This window comes from Panthera pardus, unplaced genomic scaffold (assembly GCF_024362965.1).
Source record: "Panthera pardus isolate Hobbes unplaced genomic scaffold, ASM2436296v1 HiC_scaffold_17, whole genome shotgun sequence".
NCBI lineage: Eukaryota > Metazoa > Chordata > Mammalia > Carnivora > Felidae > Panthera > Panthera pardus.
Genome location: NW_026526732.1, coordinates 128,743,733 through 128,759,989, shown reverse-complemented (window position 1 = coordinate 128,759,989; position 16,257 = coordinate 128,743,733). Strand labels below are relative to the sequence as shown.

At 44.3% G+C, this 16,257-nt stretch overlaps 1 protein-coding gene across 1 annotated transcript in view; it reads left to right on the top strand.

The window, feature by feature from the left end:
* FARS2 (phenylalanyl-tRNA synthetase 2, mitochondrial) overlaps positions 1–15,591 on the top strand; it is a 619,002-nt gene extending 603,411 nt beyond the window's left edge. The window contains exon 7 of the mRNA XM_019419846.2: positions 15,525–15,591. Coding sequence (XP_019275391.1) covers positions 15,525–15,576 — 52 coding nt within the window. The 3' untranslated portion in view covers positions 15,577–15,591. The remainder of the gene's footprint in view (positions 1–15,524) is intronic.
* Positions 15,592–16,257: the final 666 nt, after the last annotated feature.

Sequence of the window (16,257 nt, the reverse complement as noted above, 5' to 3'; positions counted from 1 at the left end):
CCCAGTTTCATAGCAGATATAACTCACATTTTATTGGCCTGGGGGTCTTTCACTCCCTTTTTCTTTTAAATTCAGAATCTTTGACTCTCTCCTCTGAATATCTGAGACTACCTTAAATGTTCAGAGGGATCTCCCCTTGGGCTGCATGGAGATATGGCTGCTCCTGTAAAAGCAGATTCCTCTAGAAAAAGCTTTATTTTCTCCATCTGGAAGTTTTTCCCAGAAGCCAAAACCCATTCCTGATGAAGGCCTCCTAGTCTCCTGCCCTGAGCAAGCAGGTAGGGAGAGAGCAAAGTGGGGTCAGGAGTGGCCTGGACCTTTAGAATCTGCATTTGAATCTTTTCTGCTGACTGTGACCCTGGGCAGGTCTCCGTTAATCTCTCATTACTGACTACCTGCTCAGTGCCAGGTCCCTGAGCTTTCAGGTTATATCTGGGCCTCTGCTTCCTCATTTAACAACAACAAAAAGGTAAATATACTGGCTAGGCAGGATTATTGTGATGCACAAAATGAAATAATGAATGTGGAAGGGTCTCTCACAGTGCTTGCCTCAGAGTAGAAACTCCATAAATATTAAGGCATTCTGCATCTGGAAACCTCACCTCTAATTACTCTCTTTCCTTTCCCAATTAAGCAAAACAGCAGCAGCAACGGCAGGCGCAAAATGCACTCTATGGTCTTTCTTTCTAACCATTTCCTGCTGGAGAAATGTTTGCATCCTCGGTTAGTTACAAATTCCGTATTTCCGGAGCTTCAGTTGGAGCCCTGTGCTGCCTGATTAGCTTGAACCTGTCCTTGTGTGTCCTGCTCTGAGGGGCTTTGCTCCTGGCCCTGTGGGGAATTCACGTGATCATGCACATGCAGAAGGGTCTCACCCCCCAATCTATTGGGCATGATGGCCAGCTAGCAAGAAGTAGGGTTGTGTTAACTCTTTGCTGCCCGGTGGGGACCTCTAGCACCCAAAGATCTATGAAACGGTGACCTCCCCTATAGGTGAGAGGGCTCCTTTTTGGGGAGGGCTCTGTTCTTTCTGGCTTCCCAGGGGAAATGCAGAAATCTCAGGGAACCGCTGTGGAGTCCTTTTGCCTTGCTCTCTGGAAAACCAGTATGTCTGAGATCAAACCCTGTCCCTATTCCATGTTGTGCCAGGCGATGAAGCAAACCTCCTTGGGAACATCTGCCTGCAAATGACTCTCCTGAGGTCAGGTACCAGGCATCTGATGAGGACACTACAATTTGGATATATATATTTTTTTAAGTTTATTTATTTTGAGAGAGACAGAGATAGGGTGAGTGGGGGAGGGACAGAGAGAGAGAGGGAGAGAGAGAGAATCCCTAGCAGGCTCCACACTGTCAGTAGAGAGCCCAATGTGGGGCTTGAACTCATGAAACCATGAGATCATGACTTGAGCTGAAACCAAGACTTGGATGCTTAACCAACTGAGTCACCCAGGCACCCCTACAGTTTGGATATTTCTTTTTACAAACACTGATGACATCTAATAAGCATGTCTGCTTAGGGAACCTTCATGAACTAGTGTGTGGTCAAAGGTTCTCCTCCATGTTGGTAGACCTACATGGGCTGGTTCCCTCTCTGCCAGTAGAGTCCTGAGCTGTTTTCCCGCACAATCCTCCAGAAGACAGGGGTCATGATGATGGTGCTAACGATGACTGTAATCTCCACAGTAGCTCCCATGTGCTGTCCTATCGGGCTTGTAAGGTTTGGCAGATCTCCAGTGCCTCTCCCTCTTTATACTTAATATTGGCCAGAGACAAGCTGGGTGCCTTGCATGCATTGTAATCCTTCTCTGAACAATCCCGGATGTGGGCACCATTACCATCCTGCCTTAGAAAGGAGGAACCTGGAGCTCAAAGAGGTGAAGAGCTTGCCGAAGGCCATACAGGCAAAAGTAGCACAGCCAGCCCTTGTACCTGGGCTTCTCTGTGCAAAGCTGGCACTTATAACCCACACGCCGCACTGTGTCTCATGTGGGCGGTGGGATCATCCCTGTTGGTGGCCCTCTGCCACAACCAGCTGGACCCCACTGCCTGTTCATCCTCTGTACCCAGCCAGCCGCTCTTCCTGCCAGGGCTCCTGTGGGCAGGGCTGGGAGGAAGGGGAAGCCAGCTCCCGGCTCTGTGGGGCCTGGAGGACAGAGCTAGGAGGCGGGCTATTGATTGACTGAAATTGGATTTGTTGACACAAACTGCCAGCATTTCACAGTGAGGGAAGGCTTGCCCACCGGCCTCATAACAAGCAGAGATTTCCCTGAGGGCCACCGGAGCCTCTGGTGTGGTTCTTTGTGAGAAGAAAGCAATTAGGAGAATGGGTGAGGTTATTAGGTCTTATTGCTTCCCCCAGCTCCTACCTACCCTGCGTGCAGCTTGGCTCGGGATTTCGGGCTCCCTGGTCTACGTGCTGTGTGCTCTGCTTCCACTGCATAAAGTCAGTCGAGGGACAAACACAGCTCATTGTGTGCGGACTCCAAAGCATATGGAGAATGCACACATGTATTTGGGTCACCAAAAGAAACCAGCAGGTGGAACCAGCTTTAGGCAGACTTGAAAAATAACATCGTTGGATTATAAACACAAATCCATGAATGCACAATGCACACACATCTCTACTTTTCTTTCTCCATCCCTTTTCACGTTTTGTCACATTAAAAATGTTCAGGGGCGTCTGGGTGGCTCAGTCGGTTGGGCTTCCGACTTTGGCTCAGGTCGTGACCTTGCAGCCCATGAGTTTGAGCCCCATGTCAGACTCTGCGCTGACAGCTGAGAGGCTGGAGCCTTCTTCGGATCCTGTGTCTCCCTCTCTCTCTGCCCTTCCCCCACTCGTACTCTGTCTCTCTCTCTCAAAAATAAATAAACATTAAAAAAAAACTTTTAAAAATGTTCAGACTGCTATAGTTTATGAGACATCGTCAGGTAAGATGGTTAGCTACACACGTCTGCAGGTGGGCTGGGAAAGAAAAGGACAGGAAGATGTATGTGCCTGGGCAACTCTGCACTATTTATTGGGATCTGGAATATGAGCAGAAAAATGGTGAGGAGGTAATAGGATATCAGGAAACCGTCACCTTAAAGTTGTACAAATGTTATAGCTACCAGAGCACTTCTACTCACATTGCTTGATTTTTTGTTGTTGTTGCAGGAAGGTATATGTAATATAAAATGTACCATGTTAACCATTTTAAGTGGAAGGTTCTGTGGCATAAGCACCTTCACGTTGTTCTGCGACCATCACCGCCATCCATCCCTGGAAGTTTTCCATCTTCCCAGACTGAAAGTCTGTCCCCATTAAACACTAACTCCTGCTCGACCCTTTAGCCCCTGGCAACCATCTTTCTCCTTTATGTCTCTATAAGCCTGACTGTTCAGGACCCTCATATATGCAATCATAAAATATTCATCTTTGGTGACTGGCTCATTTCACTTGGCATAGTAGCCTTAAGGTTCACACACTTTGTAGCATGTTCCAGAATTTCTTTCCTTGTTAAGACTGTGTCTCTGGTGGGCGGTGGGACCATCCCTGTTGGTGGCCCCAATATTCCATTGTATGAGTATACCACAGTTTGTTTATCCATTCATCTGTTGATGGTCCCTTGGGTTGCTTTACCTTTTGGCTGTAGTGAATAGTGCAGCTGTGAACGTGGGTGTTGAAGTCCCTGTTTTCCCTTTGGGCATATACCCAGAAGTGGAATTGCTGGATGATACGGTAATTCTCTGTTTAATTGTTTGAAGAATCATCATACTGTTTTCCCCAACAGTGGCACCATCTTACATTCCCACTGGCAGTGCACAGGTGTTCCAATTTTTCCACATCCTTGCCAACACTTGTAATTTTCTGTTTTTCTTTTTATAATAGCCATCCCAGTGGACATGAAGTAGTACCTCATTTTCCTAATGAGTGATGTTGAGTATCTCTTCATGTGCTTTTTTTGTCATTTGTATGTCTTATTTGGAGAAATGTCTATTGAAGACCTCTGCCCATTTTTTTTTTTTTGATTGAGTAGTTTGTTTTTGTTGATGTGTTGCTTTGTTTTGATTTTTAACAGTGGCTATGGCTAGAGTTTGGATGAACCCCATTTTACAGAGAGGGAAATGAGATCACAGATGTCCAGAAAATCACTCAGGATTTCCCAGCCAGAGGCTAGAATGGAAGCAAGGCCCCTTGGCTCCCAGTTCCGGGCCTTTCTGCTCTGCCACGCTGCCTCTCTCAGGGGGTGAGACGTGGTCCATGCCTTTCTGGACTTTACATTTCACTTATGGAAGAGTACACGATGGCACAAAAGCTATGTAAACATGAAGGTTACAGATGATAAGTATTTTGGGCATTTAGGAAAGGAGGCAGAGGACTGGGTCATTTGGGGAAGACCCAAGTGGCAAGGGGAGGCCATAACTGAACATTAAAGAATAGTGTGGTAGGCAGAATAATGCTCCCCAGAGATATTTGCACTCTGATACCTGGAGCTGCCATGACAAAAGGTTTTGTGGCAAGAGGGGATTAGGTTGCAGCTGGAATAAATGTTGCTAATGAGCTGAGTTGAGATGGGGGAGATTATCCTGGATTATCCAGGTGGGCCAAGGAAATCTTAAGGGAGGAAGCAGAGATGTGACAACAGACTCAGAGAGGCCGACTGACCCAATTTGAGAAAGACTCCACCAGCCATTGCTGGCTGGCTTTCAAGATGGAGGAGGGGGCTGTGAGCTAAGGACTGTAGGCAGCATCAAGAAGCTAGAAAGGTCAGGGCAACAATTCTTCCCTAGAGTCCCCAGAAGAAACAGAACCCTGCTAACACCTTGATTTTGGCCCACTGTGACAAGTTTCGGCCTTCTGCACTCCAGAAGGCACATATAATAAGTGTGTGTGTTTTAAGCCATCACATTTGAGTTTGTGGCAATTTGTTACAACAGCAGTAGGAAACTAATAGAAATAGCCAGAACTTGGTTAACCTGAGAATCTAGATGCAAGGTATGAAGAGGGGATGAGCACAGGCGGGAGAGAAGTCTCCACAGAGCAGTGTTTGCCTTGGGAAGAGATCGTGGCTGACATGCATAGAGTGCTTTCCTTGTTCTGGCCTGGTTCATGCATGCATGCATGGATTTTCAGGAATCCTGTGAGTTTGGTGTATTATTATCCCCACAAACAGGGGATAATAAGCACTGCGGTGTTACCTGATGAGGCAGTCAGAGGTAGAACACAGATGAGTGTGGCTACAGTGCTAATGTGGAGGACCCTAAAGTGCTGTCATGGTCCCTCTCTAGCTGATGAGGGGCAATGCTGGGCTCTGTGGGCTCACATGGAGGGTGGCCAGCTGTCCTCTGAGCCTGGACATCTCTGTGGAAGTCAGAAGGTAGCCTTGTGGAGTACAGCCCCTGGCATCTTTGATCTGCTTGTTGCCTAGTGGATAGTAAATCAAAGTGAAAGAATCATCACTGCTGTCCCCAAATCCCAAAACTGGGCTGGTCTTGTGTCTGGCTTAGCCCACTGGTAACAATAACTGTGACCTCTGGGTCCAAAGCCTTTGCCCTGACCATGGCCCGCCATTGCTTCCTCCATTGCTTCCTCCATTGCTCCCTCCATAGCATGGGGGGGAAATGAAGGGCACTCCAGTTGTGAAGGGCCAAGCCCCTGGAAGTGTCAGAACAATAAACTGATCTGCTCTCCCATGTTTGTCAAAGATCAGGCTGGCAGCAAGATACGGGGAGAACTAATGGGGGATTGTACATGAGTGTTCATACGGCATTATTCATAATAGCCAAAAGGTGGAAAGAATCCAAATGCTTATCAGCTGATGAGTGGATATGTCCGTACAATGGAATATTACTTAGCCCTAAAAAGGAAGGGATACATGCTATATGAAGAACCATGGAAATATCATGCTAAGTGAAAGAAGCTAGTCACAGAAGACCACATATTATATAACCCCATTCATAGGAAGTGTTCAAAATAGGGAGATCTATAGAGACCTATTAGTGACCTAGGGCTGTGGGGGAGGGGAAAAGGGGGTGGTAACTAAAGGGTGTGGGGTTTCTTTTACAGGTTGTGAAAAGTTTCTAAAATGAGCTGTGGTGATATTTGCACGTTATCTGTAAATATAGCAAAATCCATTGAATCATACTCTAAAAAGGAAGTTGTATGGTATGTGGATCATAAGTTGGTAAAGCTGACATTCTTTAAATAACTTTTTAAATGTTTATTTATTATTTTTGAGAGATAGAGACAGAAAGAGTGCAAGTGGGGGAGGACAGAAAGAGAGGGAGACACAGAATCCAAAACAGGCTTCAGACTCTGAGCTGTCAGCACAGAGCCTCATGTGGGGCTTGAACCCATGTACTGTGAGATCATGACCTGAGCCAAAGTTGGACGCTTAATTGACTGAACCACCTAGGCACTCCCGTAAAGCTGACATTCTTTAACAAAAAAGAATCCGTAGAGGAGGAACTCAAAGCCAGCTGACCACTCTGGGCCACACCTAGATGGAACATCCAGGGACAAGAAGTTTGGAACTGTCAGCCAAGGCCAAGAGCTCGGGCAGCAGGCTGGCACCAAGCTGTCACAGAAGTAGCAGACAAATGGGCAGGCAGTGGGTCCTTAGAGCCAGCCATCATGGTAGGCACCAGTTCAGACCAAACAGGCCTCTGCCATCAATTTCTTCAGTCAAAAAACATGAGGTCGGGGTGCCTGGGATCCAGTTGGTTGAGCATCTGACTCTTGATTTTGGCTCAAGTCATGATCCCAGGGTTGTAGCATTGAGTCCCAAGTTGGGCTCTGTGCTGAGCATGAAGCTTGCTTAAGACTTTCTCTCTCTCTGTCTTCCTCTCTCATCCTCTCTTTCTCCCTCTCCCCTGCTTGCTCTCTCTCTCTCTCAAATAAAATTTTTTTATAAAAGCATAGAATCAGATGTCAGTGTTCCCAACCTAAGTTACACTGAAGACCTTTAGAAATCCCTGAGGGGATTCCACCCTAGAGCTCAGGATTAAGGGCAAAGGCAGGGAGAGGGGAGGAGAGAACCAGAGACCCATACACTCTGGCTAAGAAAGAAGGGGAAGAGGCCTTCAGCAGGTGCCCGCAGGAGGGGCCACCAGATCAGGCAGATTCTAAACCTTCCCTAGCTTGAATGTTGCTTCTACTGGTGGCAGGTACAGACACAACACCCGGGCTGCTCCCTTTCTCCAGTAGCTTTTCTTTCTTACTGGAGCCTTTCTCCAGTAGCTTCTGGAACTGGTGACAAGGTTCCAGGAAAAGGAAATTACCGGCCACACCTGCAGGTGCCAACAGGTAAGAAGTGCCTGCCATACAAGAGGTGAGGGGGACTGGGGCTGGTGTGGGAGGGAGAGGAACCAAGACAAGGGATGCAATTTACTTTATGGTATTTATGCAATCCACAAACACTGACTCAGTGCCAGGCGTTGTTGCAGGCCCTGAGAAGAGAGAAGTGGACAAGGAGCACAAGCCCTCTGAGCCCTGGAGCTTATTATATTTTAGAGCTGTGCTGCTCTTGGAGCCACTGAGCCCTTGAAACAGGCGAGTCTCGATGAGAAGTGCTGGGAGAACATGTGCACCCGAACTCAAAACAGAGAACAAAAAGTGGAAAGGATTCCATTAATCTTTCTTTTTTTTTTTTTTTTTTGCATTGGCTATACATTGAAATGATAATACACTGGATGTTTTGAGCAAAATAAAATATATGATTAAAATTAATGTCACTTGCTTCTTTTCTCGCTTTTAACGTGTGGCTACCATAAGATGTGAAATTACATACAGGGCTCGTGTTGTATTTCTTTCCTTTCTTTTAAAGTTTATTTCTTTATTTTTGAGAGAGAGAGTGAGCACGAATGGGGAGGGGCAGAGAGAGAAAGGGAGACAGAGAATCTGAAGCAGGCTGCAGGCACAGAGCATGATGTGGAGCTTGAACCACAAACTATGAGATCATCACCTGAGCCAGAGTCAGGTGATGAACTGACTCAGCCAACCAGGCACCCCTCATGTTGTATTTCTATTGAATGGCACTGTTCCAGGGAGAGATGGGGACAGTCAGTAAATAAGCAAATAAATAGATACTGCCATATCAGGTAAGGATAAACACCGTGAAGAAGAAAGTGAGCTTAGGGGTTGGAAGGGCTAAGGGAAGGTGCTATATCCGCCACGGTGGCATCTGGGAGATGCTGTCTGAGCTTCTGCTCAGAAGGCAGGGATGAGGACAGAGGAGCATCAGGACAGTATGACTGGAGTTAGGTGAGCTTGGAGAGGGGTATCCCAACCAGCAGGCCAGATCCCTGGTTTGTTGTGGTGTACGTGAACTCACAGGCCTTTGTGACTGACATGGGGCCCAAGAAATGAGTGAGCGAGTGGGAACATATTCGCCGAGATGTGCTGAGCCTGGGAGACTAGGTGGATGTTAGGGGCAGTGGGTGTGCCCAGTTTGGGATGGAGAGGGGCCCGTGATAAGTTTAGGATTCACATCTGCCTGCTGAGTCTGAGGGGCTGCTGTAAAATTCAAACAGACCTGCGTGGTTCACATGTGGAGATAAGCAAGGTAGTGGGGGTGGGGGCTGGGTGCCTGGGTGGCTCAGTCAGTTAAATGTCCAAGTCTTCATCTTGGCTCAGGCTATGATCTCATGGGTTTGTGAGTTTGATCCTTCATTGGACTCGGCACACTGTCAGTGTGGAGCCTACTTGGGATTCTCTCTCTCCCTCTCTCTCTCTGCTCCTTCCCTTGCTTGTGTTCTCTCTGTCAAAATAAATGCATAAACTTAAATAATTTTTAAAAAGAAGCATGCACATTGAGAGAACATCTGGGAGGTCACTGAGGGCCTGCAGGTACTGAGTGGAATGATCACTGGTCACTTCTGGTTTGAGTCCTGGCTCTGCTGGTCCCTACGATCCTGTGCTTCTTCCCCAGTGTGTTGGGTCATAGACAGCCACAGAGGCTTTCTCTGTCTCTCCTTTACCCTCTCCCCAAATGCGCACTGGCCCTGGGACCAGCCTGACCAGAGCGGTAAAGAGGAACTGCTCTGCCAGCTGCTAGCCTAGACCTGAGAGGAGGAGTGACATCTGCCTCACCTCTTGGAGCCCTGAGCCCTGCCTAACAGGTTCACCCATCCCAAGGCCACCATGATGTGAGGAAGCCCACCCTTGGAGGCTGGATAGAGAGACCAAGAGGGACACCTGAACAGCCTTCAGCCATTCAAGACACTCCAGCTGAGGCCCCAGGCATCACGGAGAAGAGATAAGCTCTCCTTGCTCTGCCCTGTCCAAATTTCTGACCCACAGACAGGTGAGCTAGGAGAATAATACATGGCTATTTTAAGCTGCTACTAAGTTTTGTAGTGGTTTGCTATTTAGCCATAGATAAACAGAACAATTTATTTGGTTGTTGGGAGGATTATTATGAAACACTAAGCATCATTTCTGGCACTAGATAGGTACTAAGCCAATATTCCTTTTCTTTCCCGTAAAGTCAAACTCTGTCTTGTCTTAGTTCAGCCTTGTGGAATGACACGGAATAAGCTGAAGTCCTATTTCATTTCATATGTATTCCCTTAAATGTATGGCAATGGATCACATGTAGTCATAAGCTACATCTCCTGTGCTAGATTGCACATCTAGTTACCCTGGTTTCCAGTCACATTATCCTGGTCACTTTGCCTAGAGTTTGTTTTACTGTAAAATTCCCATTTGCATATGTTGCCCCCGAAGGACCACGCAGGTGCGGTAAGTACAGCACTGGGCATGGTGAACACATCCTGTCTCTCTATCTGGACACATCACCCCTAACCGGGCTGGCTAATTGGAGCCACTCTGCAGGTTTTTGGATTCTGATTCTGTTATTCAGCATATTTACTATCACTCCTACTTTCATGATAACATACATTTGGTTGATTACACTACCCCTCTTTTGTCCAAATCATTTATAAAAATGTTGGACAAGACTGGGATGAGGGTAGAGCCAATAGAGATCTCACGATATGCTGACATTTGTTCATTAATCTGCTCTGCTGGGTATGTTAGTTCAACCAGTTATGTGTGAATCACCCAATGCCCTGTCATCTAGCCCACATTTTCCCCCATCTGTCTATGGGAATAGTCCATCTAGCTCTTTTGCATATATTATCTACTTGTGTTCTGTATGATAGATGGTGTTGCTTGCCTAATGGTGGGCAGGGGCCACCTCTTTCTCTTGTTGACCCCTATGCTGATAAGTGCTCAGTGAGATCTTAGATGACTGGATCTTTCAGCCATACTGCTCAATCAATATGCCTGTTTTCTCATCAATCGATATGCCTGTTCTGACCCCATAACATATATTTGTTCATACTTATTTAATATGTAGGCTGTATAAAAAACTCAATTTGATTTAAATTCTTTTTTTAAGCAAATCAACAACATTTAACCCGGGCTAAATCCTTAAGAGGGGGATTATAGAGAATCATATAAGGCAGGGAAGACAAGGTTTGCTTTGTGCCCCTTTACGAGAGTTGCTCTGTAAAGACAGGAGATAAGATATGGTTCCAAAAAGTAAAGCTGCTTGCTGAAGATAGGCTGGAGCCCAGGAGAGGCTGGCCATGCTGAGAAGCAAGACACAATCAGACCAGGTGGACCTGGAGAGTTCACAGGAACTTGGTGAGTAGCAAACTTTTGTTAATGTGCTGCTTAGCCACTGACAGCAGAGACAGGAAAGCAGATTCAACAAGGCCAAATTAAGAAGAGACCATTTTTGTGGTGATACACCTTTGTTTATTTTGCTCTATTTTTTAAAACTTTGTGTTTTTTAATGTTTATTTATTTTGAGAGAGAGAAAGAGATAGCATGTGATCATGAGCAAGGGTAGGGGCAGAAAGAGAGGGACACAGAGAATCCCAAGCAGGTTCTGCACTGTCAGCACAGAGCCCGACATGGGGCTTGAACTCATGAACCATGAGATCATGACCTGAATTTTGCTCTATTTTTAAAAATGTTTATTTATTTTTGAGAGAGAGAGAAAGCATGAGGGAGTGGGGGAGGGTAGCGGTGGGACAGAAGATCTGAAGAAGGCTCCATGCTGACAGCAGAGAGCCTGATGCAAGGCTCAAACCCACAAAATGCAAGATCATGACCTGAGCTGAAGTCGGACACTTAACTGACTGAGCCACCCAGGTGCCTCTACCAATTTTGTATTTTATACTGCATTATTTATACCTTTTTTCTTGTCTTATTACACAGTGTAGAACCTTGAGTAAAATGTTCACTGGAGCTGAAAATAGCAAGCCTCCTTATCTGATTTGATTTTAAAGAGAATATTTTTAATATTTCACCATTTAGCATGATGTAGGCTATGTATTTTTATAGTGTTTTAAAAATCATTTTAGGAAATTTTCTATTTCCAGTTTGCTAAGAGTATTTTTAAAAATCATGAGCAATTAATTCAATTTCTAACTTAGAGCTGTTTTAAAAGGTTTAGAATTTTTTTGGATTATTTCCCTTTTCTTTTCTCCTTAAAGCCTGGAATATTGTTTTCAAAATTAGCTGCCAAGATAATATTCATACTCACTCATTCACCATTAAAACTTCATTAAATGCCTACAAACTGTGAGGTACAGAGAGAACACAAAAGTCTACTAAGATAAAAAATATATTGGCAATTAATAGAAATTTTCCACCAGCACTTCCTGATTCCTTCAGAGTATGGCATCACTCTTCAGACCCAAGGAGCCAGGGAAGGAGCCAGCCAAAGAAATGACATTCTAAAATGACCATGAGATAATAGAAGGGAGAAAGGTTTACTGCCCTATGGAGAGGTCTCTGGCAAACACCAAAAAAATAATGAACCCTGGGAACCGAGTAGAACTTATTCGTAAAGTCATGGGCAGTTGGAGCTAGAACCAAATGGTACCCTTGGTACCATTGAACTTGGCACCATTGAACTGACCCCAGAGCCATTTGCTTGAACCAAATGGTACCCTTTAGGACAACTCTCCATTCACTGTTTGGATACTTCCAGTCAAGGGTGGAAAGTTCTACAGGACACCCTGACCATTGTTTGCCTGCTAGAATTGTTAAAATACCTTCTCTTACATTGAAAGGAAATTTTCTTCCTGGTGTTCTTTTCCAATGATCTCACTATGTCCTGTGCATTCACCGGAAAATTTCTCCTGCCTCTTTGTATGGTGGCTCTCCACATCATAGAAAGCATGTTCCCTTTCAGAACCTGGGCACCTTGGAGAGACACATAAGTGTCATTATGCATAAAAATGACCCAGAAGAACATCCATCCATTTTTCTAGAGGGAGAATGTGTTGGAATAGGTAACTACCCCAATGCTCAGGAGAACAGTTCTTTATGGTGCTAAGATATTAAGGAATTTCTCCCCATAGTCCCAGGCAAGCAGTGTAGCACATAACAGAGTAACTCTTTACAATAAATAAAATAATGAATTTCTGTGAAATGCAAATGTGAAAGATGTATGTCAAAATATGTTACCAGCATGGCTGTGGAGTCTTGGCTGAGTCTCCCACTTACCCAGTCCTTTTTCTTCTTCAATTCACTCAGTTTCCTCTCCAACTGAAAAACAGATGTGGCGGTAATAATCACTTGCAAATGGACCTCCCAGGGAGAGATACACATGTTGGACCTTTGTACACTGTGGCTTGCTATGCAAATGCATGGCATCATTGTCACAGTGCATGTGGTTTTGGCGGATAGCAAAATAACATTTGTCAAAATAACAAAATCCAACTCAGGTATCTACCACCTTTGCGTTCTTATATTGCTCCAAATGATTCTGTCCAGTATTTTTAGAGAGAGAATGCTCTGGAGGCCATTATGACTCTCAGAACAATCTGCTGAATGTTGTCTTAGTTCTCACTGGTTTTCATCAAGTATGGTTACCTTATGGCCTGCCTGGAGCTTACATCTAATTTCCTATTTGGAAATGAACATCATTTTTATCAATTATTCCATTAGTTGCTCATCCCCCAACTTGTGACCTTTCTCTCATAGATGAGAACACGTTGATACTATAGGTGACAGACATTTCCCCCAAACCCAGGCTCTTCCCTGAGGTCCCAGCTCCTGCATTGATCTCTGGTCCCCGCTGCCTCCTACTACGGGGCTCTCTGCATCAGCACACATTAGCTTCTGACTCCACAAGAAGAAGAAATGGTACATATGCAGCCAGGGAAGACAATAATTTCTAATGTGGATCCATCCAAAAGGGCCCTAAAAGGAACATCTTAGCCTTTAGAGGGTCATAAATAATGAAGATAATTTTCTCATGTTTTATGCAAGTATAATTTTTTGGTTGTAAACAGTGAGATGATATATATGTATATTTCCTATCCCAAACTGTACACAATTAGCATTTGGAAGATTGTAATTATAGCCTGGTTGGGCTTTTTGTAGGTGCTAAAATTGATTTCTTGGCTGAATTATTTTGCAATAGACTTATACCACTAATTGTACACCTAAACGAAATTGAGTGTGAACAAATCGAATAACTTTAATTTTACCTTGGATAATAATTTATTGATGCAAATAAAACTCCTTAATTAAATCTGGCATAGCCAGGCCTGTAGAGGCCCACATAAAGGCATTCTGTCACCCAGCTTTAGTGATTATTTTAATTTTAGAATAATGCTCTGCTATTCTTAGAGAGAATTGGGCATCCATTAAGGACTATGGCAGTAGTGCGTTGTTTGAATTCAGTATCTCCTTGAATCCCAGATGGATTTAGGGTAGCTCTTTTTGGAAGGAGTGTTACTCATTTTTACATTATAATTAAAGACATCCAAAATTGAAACTTTCATTACTATTTCTGAAAATAGCCTCCTCATTCAGAAGCTTCCAAAGTCTCTCAAAGCAGGAGGAGATGAGTGAAATGTGGAGACACACTTTCATCCAGATCAATACAGGTTAGATACTTGATCAAAGAGAAACCATTTATAAAATTATATTGTTTCCTCAGGCTGCCATAACAAGCACCACAAACCAGGTGTCTTTGAAATAAGAGAACTGTATTATCTCACAGTTCTTGATGCCAAAAGTCCAAATTCAAGGTGTCAGTGAGTCCATGCTCTTCCTGAAAACTTTAGGCGAATCCTTGCTTGCTTCCTCTAGCTTCTGGTGCTTTGTTGGCAACCTTTGGCCTTCTGTGGGGTGCGACTGAATAATTTCAGTCTCTGCCTTTGTCGCCCCGTGGACTTCTGCTGTGTGAGTCTCCACATGGCTGTCTTATAGGGACACCAGCCCTGGTGTGGGACCAGGGCCCACTCTACTCCACCGTGACCTCATCTTACTTAATTACATCTGCAATGACCCTATTGTCAAGTAAAGACACATTCTAATGTATTGGAGGTTAAGACTTCAACCTATTTGGGTAGGTGGGGGTATAGTTCAACTCATTACAATAAGAAATAATTATGGTAGCACAGTTCCAGATGTCTACTCAAGAAGGCAAGCACAAATGCAATGAATAACTCACTGCAAACAAGAATGGCTTTGTACATTCTCAGCACCCTTTAATTCCAATTAAACATGGGCTCCATCCAATGTAAAAACTATTAACTATCATGAGGTATGTAAAAGGATATCATTAAATGATGGCAACCTCTTACTGTTTCCATAGATTAGGACAAGAAGGATGAGGATTTAACTATAGTGGGAAAGTGTTAAGGCAGAACATTTGTGTCAAAATGGTACAGCACTGCAATTCCCTAGTAGAGAATTCTGCACTGGTCTTCTCTGGGATGTTTGGCAAAGCAGAATGTTCCTATTTGCTAGAGATGGATTGAGAGGAGAAATTTCTAGAAGAAAAGGGATGGGTTGGCCCAAGTTTTCTCCTCCTTCTCCTTCTCCTTCTCTTCCTCCTCCTCCTCCCCCTTCTCCCACTCCCCCTCCCCCCTCCTCCTCCTCCTCCCCCTCCCCCTCCCCCCTCCTCCTTCTCCTCCCTCTCCTCCTCCCCCTCCTCTTTCTTCTTCTTCTTCTTCTTCTTCTTCTTCTTCTTCTTCTTCTTCTTCTTCTTCCTCCTACTTTGGAAACATCTACTAGAGCCAAAACATGTGCATAACCTACTATCAAGCAATCCCAATTCTAGACAAATTGTCATGTGTGCACAATGAGACATAATAGCAAAAATCTGAAAACCACTAAAGTGTCTGTCAGGAGGAAAACAGGTAAATAAGTTAAAGGAATACTATGAAATGGTTTATATAAGTAAGTGTATGATTCCACCTGTATAAACTTCGAAGATACAACATTGAATGAAAACAGCAGGCAGGAGAATGGTATGATGGTATGTGTTGTTTGAGTCCTGCCTGTGCATGTTTAAAACACACATGGTGTATTTTGTTTATAGATACATGTGTGTGGTGTGGTGTAGAATTATAAAAACCTAGATCCTCACCAGATTCACCACTGGGGTTGCCTGTTGGGAATAATCATGGGCAATAGGACCCCATGCAAATGTGACAAAATGTTAACATTTTTCATTTTGAGTGGTAGACACATGAATATCTGTTATCCTTTTGTACTTCTCCAGAAATACAAGCAGAAGAGAGACATGTTTCCTGCTGGACAAGGCTTGTATTTAGCCACCCTCATAGCCTGGACCCACTGAGGCAAGAGTGGCAGGAACCTGGAACGTCAAAGGCCCTGCAGCTATTGCCTGGCCTTGAGTGGCTAACTCTCAGTTTCCTCAGCTGTAAAGCAGTGACCAAGGTAGTTCTGGATGTTGGGGAAACTCTGCCCTCCCAGTCCTGCCTCATTTCTCTGGTTCATTGCTGCAGCTTTCTTGCCTTTGCTCACCTTTTCCTCTTGCTTAGAACTCCGTTTCCATTTTTTGGCTGAAAGCCTGGGCATATTCATATTTTAAAATATTTTAAAAATAGACTTATACCATTTTCACCAATTTACTCCTAACCCTTTCCTTCCACCTTTGGTAAACACCAATCTGTTGTCTGTTTCTATGAGCCTTTTTCTTCCTTTTTTAAACTCCACATATAAGAGAGATCATACGATTTGTCTTTCTCTGTCAAACTTATTTCACTTAGCATAATGCCCTCAGAGTTCATCCATGTTGTCACAAATGGCAAGATTTCACTGTTGTTTTTTTTTTTTTTATGACCAACTGATGTTCCACTCTCTCCATATACCATAATTTCTTTGTCCATCCGTCCATTAATAGATCGCTTCCATGTCTTAGCTATTGTAAATAATGCTGCAATGAATATGGGGGTGCAGATATCTTTTTGACTTAGTATTTTTGTTTTCTT